The 18845-nt window shown below is 47.9% G+C and overlaps 1 protein-coding gene across 4 annotated transcripts in view; it reads left to right on the forward strand.

Annotated features, from left to right (window-relative positions):
* Positions 1 to 18845, forward strand: part of UBE2O (ubiquitin conjugating enzyme E2 O) — a 45570-nt gene that overhangs the window by 17079 nt on the left and 9646 nt on the right. For 3 of the 4 annotated variants that reach the window (XM_085522788.1, XM_015879778.3, XM_015879779.3), the window contains 12 exons: positions 3879 to 3938; positions 7329 to 7439; positions 7759 to 7856; positions 9290 to 9353; positions 11165 to 11308; positions 11961 to 12070; positions 12824 to 12974; positions 13770 to 14272; positions 15956 to 16110; positions 16770 to 16882; positions 17571 to 17696; positions 18721 to 18810. In XM_085522788.1, coding sequence (XP_085378914.1) covers positions 3879 to 3938; positions 7329 to 7439; positions 7759 to 7856; positions 9290 to 9353; positions 11165 to 11308; positions 11961 to 12070; positions 12824 to 12974; positions 13770 to 14272; positions 15956 to 16110; positions 16770 to 16882; positions 17571 to 17696; positions 18721 to 18810 — 1725 coding nt within the window. Of the gene's footprint in view, positions 1 to 3878; positions 3939 to 7328; positions 7440 to 7758; positions 7857 to 9289; positions 9354 to 11164; positions 11309 to 11960; positions 12071 to 12823; positions 12975 to 13769; positions 14273 to 15000; positions 15134 to 15955; positions 16111 to 16769; positions 16883 to 17570; positions 17697 to 18720; positions 18811 to 18845 lie in introns of those variants that run through there. The other variant, XM_085522789.1, reaches the window with a different exon arrangement.

Genomic DNA, 18845 nt, shown 5'->3' on the forward strand with positions numbered 1-18845 from the left:
AGGGCCTGCAAGAAAGGCTTGTTACTTCCATGGCAGCGTGGGGCTGAGGCTGCTGCTGGCAGTAGGATCCCTATGGACCACCTGTAGGTGCTGCCTCCTGCTCTGAACACACGTGCTGGCTGCATAGTAAGATTAAACCCAAGGTTTGCTGGTGATGCTTAGGGTAGGGTGGGTGATGCATCCCACATGATGCTGGATGTCAAAGGGTTGGCACATTTGTGGTGCTGTGAGCAAGAGTTGTAATGGCAGCAGTCTGCAGGTAGTGCTGGAGCAGTATTGATGCCATCTTAGGTTCTGTGAAATCCTTTAAAGCCTTTCTTTGAGATTTAGGGAGAAGTAACCACCACTCTGTCCTTCTGCCCCTGGAGTTAATCATCACCCTGACCTTGTGCAGAGCGGTGTTTGCACTGTCCAGAACAGCCTCACCAACACACTACTGTGCCCAGTGTAGGAAATGAAGGTCCTGTTTGCTGTCCTTTTTCCCTCCTTCCTTCCCCAGAGCAGCTCCTACCTGGAGCCTGCAGCCGCTTCAACTCAGAGCAAACCAAGGCTCATCTTCAGCAGGATTCTCCTTCTGCCTTCTTTCTTCCCTTCTGCTTTCTAGACAGCTCACGTGCAGCAGAATACGATCAGTGTAATAGAAATGTCTTTCAAGAGGGGTGAACTCTGTTATGCAGAGCATGTTTTTCTAAGAGTAGCGTTGATGCTGAAATTCTCTTTAAACCATCTCAGCTTCAGATCTTTGGGATCTTTGAAACTCTGAACCTTTGTCATCTCAGTCCGTGCTGCATTTGGACAGCTGACTTGTTTTGGATACCTCGTTTGGGTTTAAATAAGCAGCTTGTGTTGATTGCTGTGCTGCTCTTGTAGCTGAAGAGAATTTGGGGGTGCAGAGTTTAAAATAAAGTAGAAATAAGGACTGAAAGCAACAGTGACATGTTAATGAGGAGACCTTGGGACGGTGATGGATCTGAAAGGTGTTTTTTTCCTATTGCCCTTTCTTCTGCTGAGGGAGCTGACTGTCCCTATCACAGGACAGGCTTTATAAAATTGCAAGTAATGCTTTCTCTGTCTTTATTTGCAAATTCAGCAGGACTGAGTGGAGATGGCTTAAGTGAGAACAGTTACACAAGCTGGATGAGGTGGAGAAACAGCCAAGAAGGAGCCGCAGGTCTGTGCTGGTCAGGGCCTGGAAGCCAGGCTGCTGCTGTGCTGCTCCCCTGCTCTGCTTTGCTCATGGGGAAGCACTTCCATGCTGCACAGAGCCCATGTGGCTGCTGCTGGGTCACTGGTCATCCATCACATGGCAGCACAGCCAGCCACAGAGGCTTCATGTGCAGCAGTTGTGCATTACTATCTGTTAGTTATAAGCAGTTATCAAAAGGGAGGGTGGGTGTCTGCTGCTTTTTCTTCTCCATACTTGTGTGTTTATTCCCATAGTTCTTGTTGTAGGGGATTAAACCTTTGTCTAGCATAGGAGCTGGGACTGTGTTGGAGATAGGGGCTGTGGGATCACACCAGCACCTTTCCCAGGTTTGATTTTTTGCTGGACAAACATTGCAGCTGTCAGAGACAGCAGTGACACACCGTGAACTCAGTTTAACTTGCTGTTGGCGAGAGCTGTGCTGGATCAGGTGTCATCCTCACAGCCAGGCTGAGCTGGGCAGTGTTGGGAGCTGAGCACAAGTACCAAAGTTGCACTGCTATGGCTCACCCAGATGGAACATGTGCTCCCAAATCTTTGTGCTTCTGTATATTGACGGCACAGAGTTGTGACATGGTCAGCCTTGGGCTGAGGTGGATCACGGTGCTGGGAGGTCCTGGCCATCCTGGTGCCCACACTGTGCTGGGAGGTCCTCAGCACGGCTTGGTCTGTGTGGTGCATGGAGAAGTGAAACCCTCTGAACATGGTAAGGAGCCCCTGAGCTGCGGGCTGGTGTGTGTGAGAGCAGCAGGCAGTGTCTGTGGGTAAGGCGTGCTGATTGCTGATGTAAGAAATCATTGGGCTGAACAAAAGCTTAACGATGTAATGCTCTTCTCTATCTCCCAGTTTCAGGGTACAGCAGCTGCCCAGCTTCCCATCAAGTGAGAGTATTCAGCTGAGAGTGGGAACATGATTATGTTGGTGCTGGTTCCCTAAGCAAAAACCCAGATGCTTTGTACCACCCCCATGCAGAACAGAGTATGACCAGAGCTGGTGGAGCAGTCCAGGTGTTCCTGCTTTGGTGGTGTTGTGCCCCTGAACTTGGACCCTGCTTCAGTGCTGAGTCTCAGGGGTCAGCAGTTGAGTGCCAGGACCATTGTGCCTCTTGGAGCTGCTTTGTATTCATGAACAGCCGCTCTGGTGTGCTCCAGTTGGGTTTGTTTTGTGCTTTTAATGGTCTTTGCATGATACCAGACCTGCAAAGTATTTATTTCTGGCCTGGTGTTCTGCCTACTGCTCGACTTACTTATCCTAGCAACTGAGGCAGGTGGGTCTGGTGCACAGAGCTGAAAATAGTCATGCTGCCTTTGCAAATAGAGCCATCAGAGAGCAGGTTAAGTGTGGTCCCCTGCAGAGAGAGCTCGATGCTTTGCTTTCGGAACAAAATGCATGGTTGCATCCTTCAGGTGCGGGTGGCTGGGAAGGAAATGCTCGTACAGCTTCCCTGATTGACCTGGGATGCCTAATGTACAAATATTGCTCATGCCAGGCAGCGTCAGCTTGACTAATTCAAGTGTTGTTCAATATAGTATGAAGCAGAACGGCTCAGTGGTGGGTGATGAGTTGGTTTAATCTGGCATTGCCCTAATGCGTGTTGAAATGAAGCTGTCATCACATACCAAGCTTTGCATTAAGTGAACTCTTCAGTTAAAACCCTCAAACTGCTGCTCACAGGTGTGTAGTTACCGGCATGTGACTGTTGCTGTGACTGTGGTTCTGGATGTGAAGGGCTCTCTGTACAGTACTTCAACAAATAATATTAGAAAGCATGATAAAAATGGATCTCTATCTATGCCCTGGTGGGCTGTGGGAGGCTATGAATGTTTCCCCATGCTGGAAGTGGGCTGTGAGAGGCCTCAGGTTTCCTTCCTTGCTGCAGCTGAGACTCAGGAGCTGCCCTAAAAGCCTCACTGGCTGCATCGCTTCCTGCCTTACTGAAACAGCACCATCAAGAAGGCAATAAATACTCAGGTGCTTCGCTTTGATTCCAGATCCTGCCCTGAGATTATAGATTTATGTCTTAATTTTGCTGTGCAGGCTGTAAGCCAGGGTGTGGGCTTGGATGAGATGCTGACAAAGCACAGTGGGTTTGGGGATCAAGCAGCAAAGTGATGCACGTAACAGGAGCAGGGAGCTGAATGCTGGATGTGAGATGTGAGAGAGGCTCTATCCCTGATACACAGCTCATGTGGTGCTTCCTGAAATGCATGGTATGTAGTTAATGTGTTTGTAGGGCTCAGATTGGTGCAAATATGCTCCTGAGCGCTGAAATGCAGATGAGAAGTGGCCCTGTTCTGCAGGGGGAAATCTTAACCAAGCAGCCTTGTGTCCTCCCCATTAGTATGCTGAGGACGTTATCCCTCATACAGCATTTTTGTCATGCATTAGATGGGAATTGGGTTTTGCTGTTTTAAGCCTATTAATAACACTTAATGAAGCGGCATGCTAGCAGACTTCAGATGAGTAAAGCAGCTTGCTGAAGGGTCACTGCTGGGAGGACATGGACAGGTTAACTGGCCAGGAATTGCTGGGTCCATCCAGTGCTATCTCCCCTACCAGCAATGTATGGGAGCGTTGGAAGCCTCTTCAGTCCAGGATGAGATGCTGTGCATTTGTTTGCTATGTTAAGTGCCAATGCTAAGTCCAATCTCTCTGTTTTTCTCTTCCCCTTTAGCTGAAGCTTGAAGATCGCTCTGTGGTCCCTCGAGATGTGGTCAGACATATGAGCTCCAGTGTAAGTGCTCTTTTTCTTGTCCCTGTTTGATCGTAACACTGCTGCATGGATTTCTCAGTCTTGCCAAATTGCCTGAATGGAACTGAACAATACTGATTTGAGTGTGTTCTATTTTTAGCGTGTCTAATAGAACTAGCAGCATCCCTTGAAAATGAGATACCGATAAGGCTGCTTCGCTGCTGTTGTGTATCTGCAAAGGTCTCCTTAGTGCAGGCAGCCTGGCACTGTCAGCTCATGAGACAAACCTGCCCATCCAGGTGTCCTTTCAGTTTCAAGTCAAGCTGCTCTGAGATGTGGGGAGTGCAGAGACCTGCAGCAAATCCCAGCATTGCTGAAGCAAGACACGCACCAAAGCATCTGACACAGCTAGGTTGGCAGAAAACAAGCTGGCTCTTAATCAGCAACCTCTAATCGTTACCTTGATGCATTCCTATTTAAGCCCTAGTCATTGTATGCTAGCTTTACAGTATTTGTGCACATCTGAGTGATGGAGATTTGTTTCCTTGTAGGGCATACTGGGTGCACTGTCCCAGTATTGATCATCCGATGAGATGGGATCCCTCAGGAGCTTAGCTGGGCTGGCAGCTTGGTGCTGCTGCTCACAGTTAACCTATAGCCCTGAGCCATATGGGCTGCCAGGTGGATGCTCGCATCTTCTCTTGACTTGCTCCCAGCAGTGTGGCTGCCCATGTGGTGCTGAAACAAACAGGCACTGGTTGCTGTGGTTGCACCACATGGGGAGCTGTGTGCGTGGTGAAGGCCATCCTCTGACCTGGCTGTGTTTGAAGTAAAGCCTTGTTTTAAGAGGGAAAAATAAAAGGCAACCCAGTCCTTTTGCACAGGATGTTCCAGAGAGAAGAAAAAGGTAGGAAAAAAACCAAACCAACTTGAAGGATTAACTTGAGAAATGCTGAAACAAAGCATTTCCTTAAGAAATCCAATCCTTGTTTGAAGTGGAAATTTGGACTCAACATATCTGAGTAAAACTTGCAGCTCTGTGAAAACATTTCAATCCAAAACAAGGAGCTGCTGTCAGATGGAAATATCAGCTGCTCATGGTGCTGTACCTGGCACAGCTGGACCCTGCTGTGTATCCTCCTGCTCAAGGCAGGGTGTTTTCTGTGTCCTGCCTCTCACTTGTCTGTTTCTCATGCTTTTTACCATCCCAAAAGCTTAAAGTCACTTTGAGCTTTTCTCTTGTTGGCAAATGAGGATACGCTGCTTTTGTTTGCCATTTCCATACTCTTTGGAGCACAGATGGGCTTCTCTAGCTTGCACAGTGTTGGTAGGTACACTGGTGTGTCCCAGCAGGCATCCAACACACTCTTATTTTCAGTTTGCATGTTTAGATGTTGGCTTTTACTTGACCATTTGTGCTAGTGGCTGATAGAGTCATATTGTTGATAGGATGGTCTATTCAAAAGCGTGGTGTATCTGAAGATGCCCTGCACTTCACCTTAATCTGAAGTATATATTAAATATCAGTGGTAAATAAAGCAATGAACCCCTTCTGTCCCAGAGAAAAGCGTTAGATGTATTGCAAACAGTCACTACCACATTTACAATAGGAGAGCTGTGGGTGTCAGCCTGCCCCACACTGCTTGGCCTGGCAGTGCACGGTGAGGAACTTGCTCTGTATGCACTGAGCTCCCAAGGCTTGTTTGTAACCTTGGGTAGGAAGGACTCGAAATCCTCTGTTCCTCAAGAGAGGAGCTGACTCCAATTCAGTGCTTCTCGTCTAGCACTGAGCACGAGGAAGGAATGCCTAATGCATGAAATGAGGTCATTTTCTCTGATTGTGATCGGGCTCCCATGAGTCTAATCCAGATGGATGCAGAATGGTGGCAGACTCCATTTTTTCCAGGTGATGCTTGAGGGGAAAAGATATAGGGCTGCAATCTGTCAGGCATCCGGATTTGTTGCTTTGGAGGTTTCTGGGTGCTGCTGCCCCTTTAAATTGAGCGGTGGTGGGGGGAGATCTCCTTGTTAGAAGGGAGTATTGAGGGAATGAGTCGGATGGGAGATACGTGGTGTGGGGTCTTGCAGCTTGCTGAGCTGCTGTGCTCTCAGATGGGAGTCTGATGGGTCAGGGGATGAAACTCCTTTTGCTTTGGGACCGCATTGCTGAGCACTGCTGCAGCCTCGCAGTGATTCAGCAGAACTTCCCTGCCCGCAGCACTGCCTCTGTGGTGCAGGGTGATGCTTCATGTGACAGCGAGGTAAATAAACCCAGAACAGCAGCTCAGCAGCAGATGAGAGAGGAAAGCCAGCATCCAGTGCTCCTGTTGCTTCTCAGGCCGCTCACAGTGTTGATCTCTGCTTTCTTAACTGTTGCTTGTAAGTCTGCTCTCACTCAAGAACTTGGCAACTGGAAGGGGGCGTGAGCTGAACTAAATCCTCTGCTCCATCCCATGACCAGGTGGCACCAAGCTGCCTGTCTAAGGTGTGATTCTGGCACAGCCTGCTTGGGTCTCTGCAGAGGTGCAGAGCCCACCATTGCTGTCTTCATTGCCTTGGGAGCTGTACCCTGCAGGACACAGGCTGCTGTGATGGCAGGAAGGAGACTGCAGCATGCAAGGTGGAAATGCAGCCAACCTGGGCTGAGCAATCAGGCCAGGAGCAATTCTGGGCTGCAGGGTGTCTTGGCTTCCAACAGGAGGTGGGGTGGGATGAGCTGAGCCTTCCAAAAGGGCCGCTCAGGGCTCTGGGTGAAAGCCTTGAATAAATATTTGCTGTGACCAAGAGAACAGTGTGCTTATAAGTGGACCGAGCAAACAAATCCACCTCTCACCAAGTGTAAGCCCTTCCAGTGTTGTGCTCAAGTCCTGTTGGTGCAGTGACCTTCGTGTTTGAGATAAGGACAGCCTTGAAGTTGCTGATAGGAGGGCATTTGTCACACTGTCCCTCAGTCCCACTTTTATGGTGGACTGTGGGCTTTAATAAATAAAAGTATGGATTGTCCCAGCTGTCAGGGGCCAGGGCAGCTGCAGTGTCTGACAGTGTTTGGGTTAACAGCCTGCCCCCTTGCAGGCTTCTGCCATATGTGTAAGCAGTGTACGTATTGCCAAACGATCCCCAGAAGGCTCCTGACAGCATGTGGTGTTTTCTTTGGGACAAAAAGGATTAAAACTTTGCTTAAAAAGTGGCAGAGTCAATGACAGCCACCACATAATTGAATCAGCTGTAAATTATCTGGTGTGAAACCTTGACATCTGAAAGGTGCCAGCTTTTTTTTAGTATGGCAGCAGGTGAAGCCCATTTATAACATCCTGCACTAACAGGCTTTACGTGAGAAGTCATAGATTGCTGTGCACAGATTATGCACAGAGCGTGTACATTTATGTGCAGGGCCTCCTGTTGGTTCTAAACCCTTCTCTTTTGTGTTTCCAGGACAGCCAATGTGGGACTGTAATTGATGTCAATATAGAGTGTGCTGTGAAGCTGGTAGGAACCAACTGCATCCTGTACCCAGTCAACAGCAAAGACCTGCAACATATCTGGGTGAGAACACAGCCAAAACAAACAGTGGAGCCAGGGTTTTGGTGATGGGAGGAGTGCTGCTATGTTCCAAGCAACTTGTGCAAAGGAAGCATCTGTGCAAGATGTATCTGCAGCTTAGTTTTATTCTATAGCATCTCCCTGGGAGAAGGTGGAGCATCTCCTCTTCTCCCCATCTGTTGTGTGTTTCTGAGCGCATCACTGAGCTCAGGCTGACTTAGAAGGCAAGGCTGTCACTAAATTGTGAGAGCTTCTGATTTGCTCACCAGTTCAAAGTGGAAGGGCTGATGTTTATAAAGCTTGTTTCCTGTTTTCTTCACAGCCCTTCATGTATGGTGACTATATAGCCTATGACTGCTGGCTGGGCAAGGTGTATGATCTGAAGAACCAAGTCATCCTTAAGCTTTCCAACGGAGCCAGGTACTTCCTTCTGTCGAATGCCCCCTAGCTTTCATGATCATAATCTGTTAGAGGAGAGCTAGATGCAGGCTGGGCTTCTCATTCATCTGCTCTTGTTAAGTCATCTGCTGCTTTATCCTCAGATAGAGAGTACAAATACATCTTTATCAACGTCACTGATTACCCTCTGGAAACGTGTTATCTGAGGGATGTTATTTTTGTCAGTCCCAGCAGATCAGCCCTCCAGAACTAAAATAAGTTGGTTTTTAAAACTGCACTTCTGCCCTGGAAGAAATGGTTGTTTTGACATATCATGAATCTCAGACTTAGTAGGAGAACGTGCCTCCTCTGACAGGCAGCGAGGGAGGATTCTTACCTTAAAGCACCTGCAGAAATACAGGAGCTTGCTGTGAATGATGAAAAAGCAGCCCAAGATTGAACTTAAGTTGCTACGTTCAGCACTGCTCCATCTGCAGTGTCATTTACTACAACAGTATTAGGAATGTTTTTAAGGAAGATGTAATCTAAAGCCACACTTCTTGAGGGAGATTTAACCAGAAGCATTGCAAGAGATTTCTTCTTACCTCAACGTGTTGTTCTGCAGAGCCAGTAAATGATTTGAATTTGATCCTTGCGCATGTCAGACAGGAATGTGTCAATTGAAGCCCTCTGAACTCAGTGCTGTTACTGAGGTCTGTCTGGTCTTAGTGATGCAGAGGAAGGAATGAGCCAGCGGAGGGCTGGGAAGCAGGCAGGCATGGCAGCTGGGAAACAGCCCATCTGTCGTGTAAATTGGATGGTAATGATTTAAAACAAATAGGGGGAAAAAACAGCTTTGCATTCAGCTTTTTTCTAAGATAAGTGAGTGTTTCAAGAGCTATAAAAGACGACTGGTGGATGCTTCTGTGGTTTTCTTGACTGTTGGAGCTTTTGCTTAACCCAAACTGGAAGGTTCTTAAACATCTGTTAAACTGGGAGTGAGAAATAGCTGCACTTCTCTATCTGCACCACCTGCAGTTACTGGTGGAGCTTAAAACCTTTCTGTTAGCAGCTCACACGTAGCTGTGTCAAATGAGGTAACTGTTTTTGAAATCTTTATAATGACTCATTTGAAATCCCACCAGAACTTAGTCTGGATATAAAGCTATTACTGAAGCAAGCGTACCCAAACTGCCTTTAGTTTCCTGTGCCAGTGTGGATAAGCAATGAGACCTCTGCAGCAGACAAATCTTGACCAGTACCTCACATATTACTTCATTTTCTTGTCTTTCACTTGCTGAATGGAGCCTTTGAATACCAGGCAGTGTTTTTTTTACAATTTGTCTGTAGCCAATTCTGTTCTGGACCATAAGTGCTCAGCAATACGCATATGGACAGACCCACTCAGGCAGCAGCAGTTAATCTGGTGCTGTTTGGCTCTGGAAATGTGACCGTGTCTCTTGTCTGCTCTCCAGGTGTTCTATGAGCACAGAAGATGGAGCCAAGCTGTATGACGTCTGTCCTCACGTCAGTGACTCGGTGAGCTGCTGGTTCTCCTGAGAGCCTGTTTGGTCAACTTCAACTCGTAAGGTTTTTGCATAGGAGGGAGAGGGGGAAGGCAAAACCACAGTTATTTATAGATGCTGAAAGTGAAGTGATGCGTTACAGCTGAAAAACACTTGGCTGGATCTTCTCTTAAGTAAGGTGTAACAAGATGTAGCTTAAAGGTATCCCTGCCTATAGCAGAGGGATTGAAACTGGGTGATCTTAAAGGTCCCTTCCAACCCAAACCATTCTAGGATTACTAACAAGTAGTAGCAAATACTACACTTAGTCTGTCCCACTGTGTGTTCTGCGAGTAAGTTGTATGATACTCAGTCAGATGGCTGATGTCAAAGAGGTTCACTGCTTGATACATCTGTATGTGCTTGAAAAGGCTCTTGCTCCATTTAATACTTCCAAAATGTAAAGCTTTCTTCTGGAAAAGGGCACGTTGTGTAAAAGATGTTCTGGTAGAAGCACGTTTCTAGATGGTGTAGAATACTCTCTTGCTGTTGTTGTCTGTTGCATTCTCTGAATGGAGAGCTGCCATCGTGCTGGAGTTTTCCATATCGTGGTGGGGAAGGTTCTGCTGGCATTTCAGCTGTGTGCTGATGGAATCTCAACTTCCTCACCTTCCAAAGCAGACAGCAGCTTGCTTCTCCTTCCAAATGGCATCAGCAGGGCCTCGCTGCGTTCCCAGCAGCTTTATATGGAGTTGGCTGAGAGAATGGTGTGTAATTCATAAAAACTAAAATGCAGCCAGCCTTTATCCTTCCCAGCCTTCATAGCAAAGATCTCAAACTGCATTATTCTGTTCCTCTGTTTCACGAGGAGCAAATGGGATATAATTGTAATGTGATGCGCTGCTGTGGTTGTCTTGTTCTGCACAGAAAGGTGTGGTCTGTTGCTAGACTTTCTTTGGTATTTTAGTCTCTGCTATTTTGGGTTGCACAGCATTATTGCACTCGCTAAATCTGCATTGAAGCAGCATCCAAATTCTGGGCACTGATTTTGAGATCTTTTTTTGAGCCAGGCTGCCTTCAGAACACATCTAGTCCTATAGAGGCTCGTGGTTTTGTCTTAAACTTGAATTACCTCCAGTGTTTCCCTTGATCCCGTGCTCAGAATTGCTGTTAAGTGCACACCTGGCCTGGATCTCATTGCGCTGCTCTTATCCTTTCTGACAAATTACAAGACTTGCTACATTTTTGTGCTCTGTATTCAATCTACTCTAAACTGTTCTGTCCGCCCCCACATCCTGAATCTTGGCTCATCAAATCACACTGAATATCAGTGGAAAAGACTTCTAGGAAATAATTGTTTTTCTTTACAGCCCTGTTATGTTTGCATAGGATTGTTGTGTTGACTAATCCACCCAAGGCAGGAAGATCACTTTCAAAGTTAGTCTGACAGATGGAGGAGTGAAGGCAGGAATCCCCTGGCTGACTGATAGCTACAGGAGCTTGAACTGGAGCATGGATAAGAGCTCAGGTGTCTCTGCCCAGGACTGTGGCCTCTGTGGCTGCCTTGTTACTGAGAACATAGGTGTGAAATCCATCTCTTTTGTTTCTTGCAAAAATACCTTTGCTTCTCCCCTACTGAGTCATAATCCTGTATGAATGTGTGATAGAACAGGTTGCTATAGAAACTGCTGGGTTGGCTTCAGGAATGAGATTTAAGAGATGGGCAACTTGCTAGTGAGACTTTTTCCTTTAAATTAGTCTTGCTGATCACGAACAAGGGAAGAGAAAGGCTGCAATCATAAAACTTCTGTCCTTTGTGCTGTTTTTTCTCCCTTTCCCTCGCAGGGTCTCTTCTTTGACGATTCATATGGCTTTTATCCTGGGCAAGTCCTCATTGGGCCTTCTAAAGTCTTCTCCAGCGTGCAGTGGCTCTCGGGTGTGAAGCCTGTTCTGAGCACAAAAAGCAAGTTCCGAGTGGTGGTGGAAGAGGTAAGAACTGCCAAGCTGACACAGGGCCACTTTCTGCACGGAGTCTGCACAGAGCATCTCCCTGGCTGACAGCTTGGAGCAGAGTCAGCTTGCCATGGTAACCTCCCCAAGAGCAAATGCACTGTGGTTCTGTTCTGAAGTGACAAATTTCTCACTGTGGGCTGACAGGACTTTTGAGCATGGTTTGGCTTTTCCTCCCAAGGGTCCCTGCTGGCCCCTTGTAAGGTGACCATGTGCCAGTATGCTCAGAGGCTTGTAGGGCTGATCGTTAGGGTAGTGGAAGCACTTCATCCATTGAAAGTTAATGTTGCGTGCTATCCAGAAAGGGAGAAATGTTGCTGACTCCTTGCTGAAAGAGGGGGCGCTTCCAACTCCTTTAGTGTGTCTTTGTGACATTGAACTGCTGAGTTGTATGAACTATAGCTTCCTTCCAAAGCCAGATGCCATCTTCCTTGAAATTAAAAGCTGTAGGATCACACAGGGTTGCCCACAGCCAGGCTATGGAAATGCTTAAGTGGTTCTGAATATAAGGAAACTACACTTTGCCACCTTAAATGACAAAAGCAGATTTGCTGCTTTTCTTAAATTTTCAGATCCAAGACACAGAACTGGGGAAGCTGAAAAATGAAACCCCTTTCTCTTTGCGTTGCAGGTACAGGTGGTAGAACTGAAGGTTACTTGGATCACTAAAAGCTTCTGTCCTGGAGGTACTGACAGTGTGAGTCCTCCACCATCAATAATCAGCCAGGAGAACCTGTCTAGGTGAGAGCAGTTGAAAACCTTTTGCACTGTCAGGGTCTGCACGAAGGTGGGTGACTTGCCTGCAGCTGGTTGGACACAGGGCTGCTTCTTTTTTCCCCTCTCCTTGTTTATACGCCTATATTCCAAAACTTCAAAAGAGTGAAGGAATAACCACAAATCCTAATGTCCTACCATCCTCTCCAAATGCTTTCCAGTCAACAAGTGCATACCCTTGTCCTTCTGTTTGTGCCTGAAATAGGCTTCACCTGTTAACTGTGTGTGCAGTAAAACAAGGTGTCCTGCTCTGGGCCCACACTGGTGCTTAGGGAGCATCTGGTGCCCTCTGCAGGCTGCAGCTGCAAAAATAGGCTGGATGGAATTCAGAAAGAAAAGCCAGATGAGTTACAGTGCAACACAGCATAGTCCTGCCTGGTGCTCATAGGGAAGCTGAAGGAGAGGAGCTCCCAGATGGCATCCAAAAAGCACTTCCCACTTGAAATGCATCTTGGCAGCTGTCTGTGGGAAGGAGAACTAGAGGGAGAGGAGTTACTGGTGTTCCACCCGATCCCTTTGTGCCCCTAGGCAATCCTTTGTGAGACTTCCCACTCCTCCTTTGCAGCTGTGTGCCTGGGAAGGCTCGGTGTGATGTTAGCTTCTACCACCCCAGAAGTGCTGTTGTCATGAGGACACGCCAGCCTTGTGAAGGCCCTGGTTGCAGTTAGGTTCTATTATTGCTTTTTTGCTTTGCTCATGGCTTTCCTTTCATTCTTCCAGGGTAAAGCGTCTGGGGTGCTTTGACCATGCCCAGAGGCAGCTTGGAGAAAGGTGCCTCTATGTGTTCCCAGATAAAGTGGAACCTGCAAAAATCACCTGTGAATGCCCTGAGAGGAACTGTGTCCTGGGTGAAGGATCGGTTGCCAAAAAGGTGAACTTGGGGAGGGTAGAGGGAGGGAAGTGTGTCTTCTCTGACCGTTTCTGATTGCTGCGGTTTTTAAAGCATAAATCTTCCTGTGGTCCAAAATGTGACTCCTGGAGTGACTGTAAAGAGTAATGGCTTCTTGATGCCAGCAGTGAAGTCACCTTGTGCAGCAGTCTGGCTGCACTAGGAGAGAAATGCAGCTAATCCATGAGGACACTGAACATAGGGGTGCTGTCTTGCAGGGGTGAAGCTGTGCTCTGACAGCCTGGACTTATGCTAACAAAAGCACTCACCTATCCTCAGGTGGAGCTAAAGTGTTCAGTCCAATCCTTACTGCAGTGATACTGAGGAGTACCTGCTTCCTAGGCCAAATGAGTCATGCTGTGACATTACACGTTGGCTGTAAAGCAGTGGTGTTCCTAGAATAACAGGATATCAGCAGTGTGGATGGTGACCTCCCTGCGCAGCTGCATCTGTTGCATAGATTAACTTGTGCAACCTGTTGTGACCTTCCAAAACAAGAAAGTTCAGAGCTTGCTTAAAATAGCTTGAAAGAGCAAAGCTGACTTGCTGCAGACTAGTCTGCTGTTGGTATTTGCTTCTAAGTAGAGCAGTGGTGAGATGGCTGTAATGTTACCACTAGCATTACTCTTCCTAGTTTGCACATTTCACTACACAAGAGTATTCTGCAGAGACCCCTGGAGTGCTGTGTTCCTCTATGTACAGAGTTCACCATTCCTGGGTTATCTGCCAGTTTGCTGTGTATAAGCACATTGCTTGACCTAGATCTGCTTTCTGCAGGTGAGGAGACTGCTGAAGAAGCAGATAGTGAAGATCATGTCGTGCTCCCCAGAGTCTCAGGGTACCACTGAAGCCCCGGACAAAGAGTCTGCTACAGCTACTGACCAAAAATCAGAAGACCTTAAGCCTGGCTCCAAGTGTGAACTGGAGGACTCTTCCAATGGTGCACCGAGCGAAGGGGAGAGGAAGGAGGAGCAGCCTGAAGAAACAGGGAAGGACAAAGTGGGAGCAGCAGTGAGACAGCAGCAGCCTCCCTTTCTGCTGAAAGATGAGGGCTCAGTTGATTACAGGCTGCAGTCCATGGAGCAGGATGCTGATGATGAGGCAGCTGATGACACGGATGATACCAGCTCTGTCACCTCTTCTGCCAGCTCCACTGCCTCATCCCAGAGTGGCAGCGGCACCGGCCGTAAGAAGAGCATCCCTCTTTCCATCAAAAACTTGAAGCGGAAGCACAAGAAGAAGAAGACCAAGATCTCAAGAGAATTTAAGCCAGGAGACAGGTGAGTTGGGTTTCTAAACCTAGGCAGAGTTGCTACAATCCCTTTCAGATGTAAATCACCTCCTCATTGTGGGTGGAGGAGGATGATGGTGTGCCTCACAATGGGACACCACTAGTTAGCAACCAGGAGTGATTACCTTGCGATGACTGTGCAGTGGCCTATGTGAAATCAGCTTGATCTCAGTCCAGCTTCTGATGAAACTGTGGCCACGTGACGTGACACTGATGCTGGTCCAGCTCAGCTGTGCCTCAGGGCATCGGCAGAATATCTGTGCTGCACTCGGCTCTGTGCGCAGAGCAGGAGGTGAATAAAGATCACATAGCTTAGATGTGACACTAATTGGGTACCTGGGTGGTGGTTCTGCAGAGAGAGGCTGAGGACAAACCACAGCAGTGTGACTGGACATCCTCACAGAGCTCAGTGCTGGCAGGGCTTTGCACTGCAGTGGGCTCTGCTTTATCCTCATCTTGCTCTGCAAAGGTATCTGCAACTTCTGCCAAATAGTTCTGTTTTTTAATGGACAAAATGCACTGCTTGAAAGCCTGAGAGGAATTGATTTTGGTAGCCTGGGAGAGGGAGGATCACATCTTATCAGCCCACTTGTAGCAATAACTGCATCTCTTAGCATTTCTTATCTCTTTCTGAACTTGAGAATGTTTGCACTGTTTTCAGAGGGAACAAGGACACCTGGCAGCTGGGGAACCTGCCTTGCTGGTTTTCCTGGACGACTTGTATAAAAATACTGCATCAGAAATAAACTAATGCAAGTAACATGTGACAGTCCTTCCAAGAAAGTGCCACCAGGATTGAAGGGACCCAGTAGTCTGAGAATGCCTTGGACTTTGTTCACGTTATGTTTGGGTATTTCAGCTTTGCTGTTCTTCTTGCTCCTCCTTGAAGGTCACAGTCCTCAGCAGATCACTATTGGAATGGAAGCAAAAACAGGAATAGAGGATAGCATTACTGGGAATGCTGTGGACTCTTAGTTCACTTACACGTTCTGCTGAGCGTCTCTCCTTCGCTAAAGGCTTCATTAGGGAAAGCTTAGCTGGGAGAAATCCCTATGGCAGTTCTGACTCCACACAGAGAAACTCAGAGACCCGGCACTGAGACACTTTGCAGCCATGGCTGTGTCTCCAAGTATAAGAAATGCAGGCTTTTTCAGCTAGGGCTTCATCTGTGTTTGTGCTGTACAGACACATGCAGCAGCTGGCCCACAGCTCAGTGTGAGTGGTCTTTGCTGTCTGAATATTCAGATGAAGCTCTGGTGGGTGCACTGCCAAGCGCTGCTGAGAGATGCAGAGCAGATGGGTCACTCAGCAGATCTCATGTGTCAGCTCAGGGCTGCCTCTACCTGCAGGGTGCCAGCTCAGCACGATGCTTTACCATCATATTGAGGCTTCCTGCAGCTCTCTGGGCAGCACACGGACCCCTGAGAATACAGACTGATATTAGTTGCACTTAAAAATATTTCCCTGATGACACTGACTAAAAAGAGGGCTGGGGACGGATGTGGGGGGAGCAGCCTCTTGTGTCTTCTTCACATTTTGACTTGAAACCAATGCAAATGCAGCACTTGTGTTGTGTCTGCGAGTTGAACTCATGTTCAGTGTATCTCCTGTTGTGGATGGGCTGAGATAGATGCTGAAGTTCCCTCTGGTAACTCACTGACTGTGTTTGCAGGGTTGCAGTGGAGGTGGTGACCACAATGACTTCGGCTGACGTGATGTGGCAGGATGGCACCGTGGAGACCAACATTCGTTCCAATGAGCTGATTCCAGTCCATCATCTGGACAACAATGAATTCTGCCCTGGGGATTTCGTGGTAGACAAAAGAGGTACCAAGTGTCAAAAATATGCTCTCCTTGGGGAGCAAACATGCTTTGAATAGCAAAGTGTTCTTGCTTCTGGATCCCCTAGTGTGTGTTGCAGCCCATCTTATTGTAGCTGTTAGAAATGGTCAGGTGAAGTTAACAGTAGAGCTTTACCAGGGACTGGCAGTGATTCAGGTGACTTGACGTGTGTCAGCACACAGCCATTGTTTAAATACCAAGGTTGAACTGTGACAGGCAAGCTGTGAAAGGAATAAACACCAAGGGACAAAGCCAGGATGCTCGGCGTTGAGTAGAAGTTGCCTGTTTTCTCCTTGAAAGTGGGAATGGCTCTGAGTTGTGTCCCAAAACCAGGGGAGGGATGAACAGTTCGTGCTGTGCTGCTTTCCTTGATGGACCTGCCACTGTGCTGGGCCCCCAAAGTGCTCACACTGTCTAATGCACCATCATCTTGTTTCACCATTCATTCATACCCTATTAAAATGCAGCTCCTTAGCTGAGGACAGTTTTGACTGCTTAGGAAGGACTGTTTTTCCTAACACCATTCACAAATGGAAGGTTTCAGCTGAGAGTTGAGTCTCTGACAGCCCTTGGGTGTGTGCAGAATCTGTGCTTTTCCACTGAACTTGCCTATTTTTTTCCCCTCCTACCTCTGCATCCAAAAGTTCAGAGCTCCCAGGACCCTGGTGTGTATGGAGTCGTACAGTCTGGTGACCATATCGGCCGTACCTGCGTGGTGAAGTGGTTCAAGCTGAAATCCAGTGGAGATGATGTGGAGGTAAGTGCAGGAGCCCCACAATGAGGTCTCTATAGGTAAACCTGGCAGTCAGATCTGCAGTAGAGCTGGTCCTTGAGGCTGGGAACAGTTGTATGCTTTTGGGCCTAGAAGTAATCACATACAGTTGAGTTCACATACAGTTGAGTTCAGTGTCAGAGTTTTTCCCCCACGATGTCTTTAGCAGTTGGTGGAAGGAGAGGATCCATCAGGATTGTCTGGGGAGTCATTCCACTTTACTGTTTGTTTGCCATGACTTGGGAGCTCCTAGCACTCCTCCAATAAAGAAAAGGAAAGATATTTTCCATCAGTTGACGAGCTTTTTATCAAACACTTCCTGTTGCCTCAGATCGTTTCTAAAGTAAATGCTCTTCTTTGGGCCCCGCTGAACTGCCTTGAGAAATGTGGGTGTTCAGAAGGGAATGAAACAACCTTGTGATTGATGTGGAACCTGAGGTAAAGGTGAGGGCGAGCAGAGAAGAGAGATACTACCCATTTCCTTTCATTATAGCTCTTTGCTTGGTGTGCTATGGGATGACAGAAGGGACGTGAGCAGTTCCTTCCTGTGGTCTGTTAAGGCAACAGAAGAGTGACAAGATGGAACACAAAGTAGTTCAGGTGTTGGAGGTAACACTGGAAGATGAGCTCAGCATCCCAGGGCTGATGTGTCTATGTTCTGTCTCCAATGCAGTTGATTGGGGAGGAAGAAGATGTGAGTGTGTATGACATTGCTGACCACCCCGACTTTCGCTTCCGCACCACTGACATCGTGATTCGCATCGGGAATTCGGATGGAGCCACAGCTAATGAAGACGAGGTTGGTTCTCAATGCTACTTAAATGACTGTGGTGTCACCTGGTGTTAGTGCTGGGGCGTGTGAAAAGAGTCAGTGGGAGAACCCTGGGGCCTTAGGCTCTGTGTGGGCATCCTTGACTCCCTGGCTTGATGGATTATTATTATTATTGTATCCCCTGCTGTCATGAGAAACATAGCACATCTCCAGGGCCTGAAGAAATAGTGTGCTGAAATGCTTTGATTGGGTCAATGGAGACCGTAGCAGAACAAGAACAAAGTTAAGTCGAGGCTTAAGGGTTGCTTAGGATTTGAGTAATTTCTAACATGAGAACGTTCTGTGGATTCCTGTGCAAGAGTGGAGGTGAGTTTGTTGTGTAACCAATTTCATTTGGCCGCAGAAGAGTGGGATTCTCATTTTTAGATTACTGTATATGTGTTAATTTGGATTATTGTGCTGATCTGGGGAGAGAGGGAGAGCGCTCAGTTTTGCAGAGGACACAGTTTGCAAGGAAGCAGCTTTCCTTATTTTACCTGGAAGCCCTCCAGCCACTGAGACAGCTGCCCTAATAAAGGGGGAGCTGGTGTAGGATGGCTCTTGCTGCGGTTCTTGTTTCAGCAGCACGGAACACATCCACGCTTGCTCGGCTGACCCAGATAACCTCCTTCCAGTGCTGCTTAATGAGCACACTCTGGGCCAGCTGTAGCTTGTCTGTTCGTGTCTGTGCACTCTGGAAAAGCTGCTGCCAGCCTTCCTGGGGGGGACAAAGTGCAGGGCCCGGCTCCTGGCACCCCACTAGAGGGCAGCCTGCTCCAGGGGACTGCAGTGTCCCCTTTCTGGCAGGTACCCCAATGGTGCTGCCCTCAGAAAGGCCACAGCCCCAGGGCTGCTGTTACCTGTGCTCAGCTGGCTCTGCAGGCATTGCTTTGGGGAGGTCTAGGTTTGCAGGTCACCAATGTAAGGGGCATCTGTTTCTCAAAAGCTTCCTGCTCTGCACTGAAGTGCTTGGAAAAGAGATGAAACTGACCAGCTGCCCTTGTTCCCACAGCCTTCGGTCGGCCAGGTGGCTCGCGTGGATGTCAGCAGCAAAGTGGAGGTGGTGTGGGCTGATAACTCCAAGACTATCATCCTGCCACAGGTGAGCTGCTGTTCCCACCTCGTGGGAACTCTGCA

Source organism: Coturnix japonica, chromosome 23 (genome assembly GCF_054131305.1).
Source record: "Coturnix japonica strain WE chromosome 23, WE-NBRP24, whole genome shotgun sequence".
NCBI classification, from domain to species: Eukaryota; Metazoa; Chordata; class Aves; order Galliformes; family Phasianidae; genus Coturnix; species Coturnix japonica.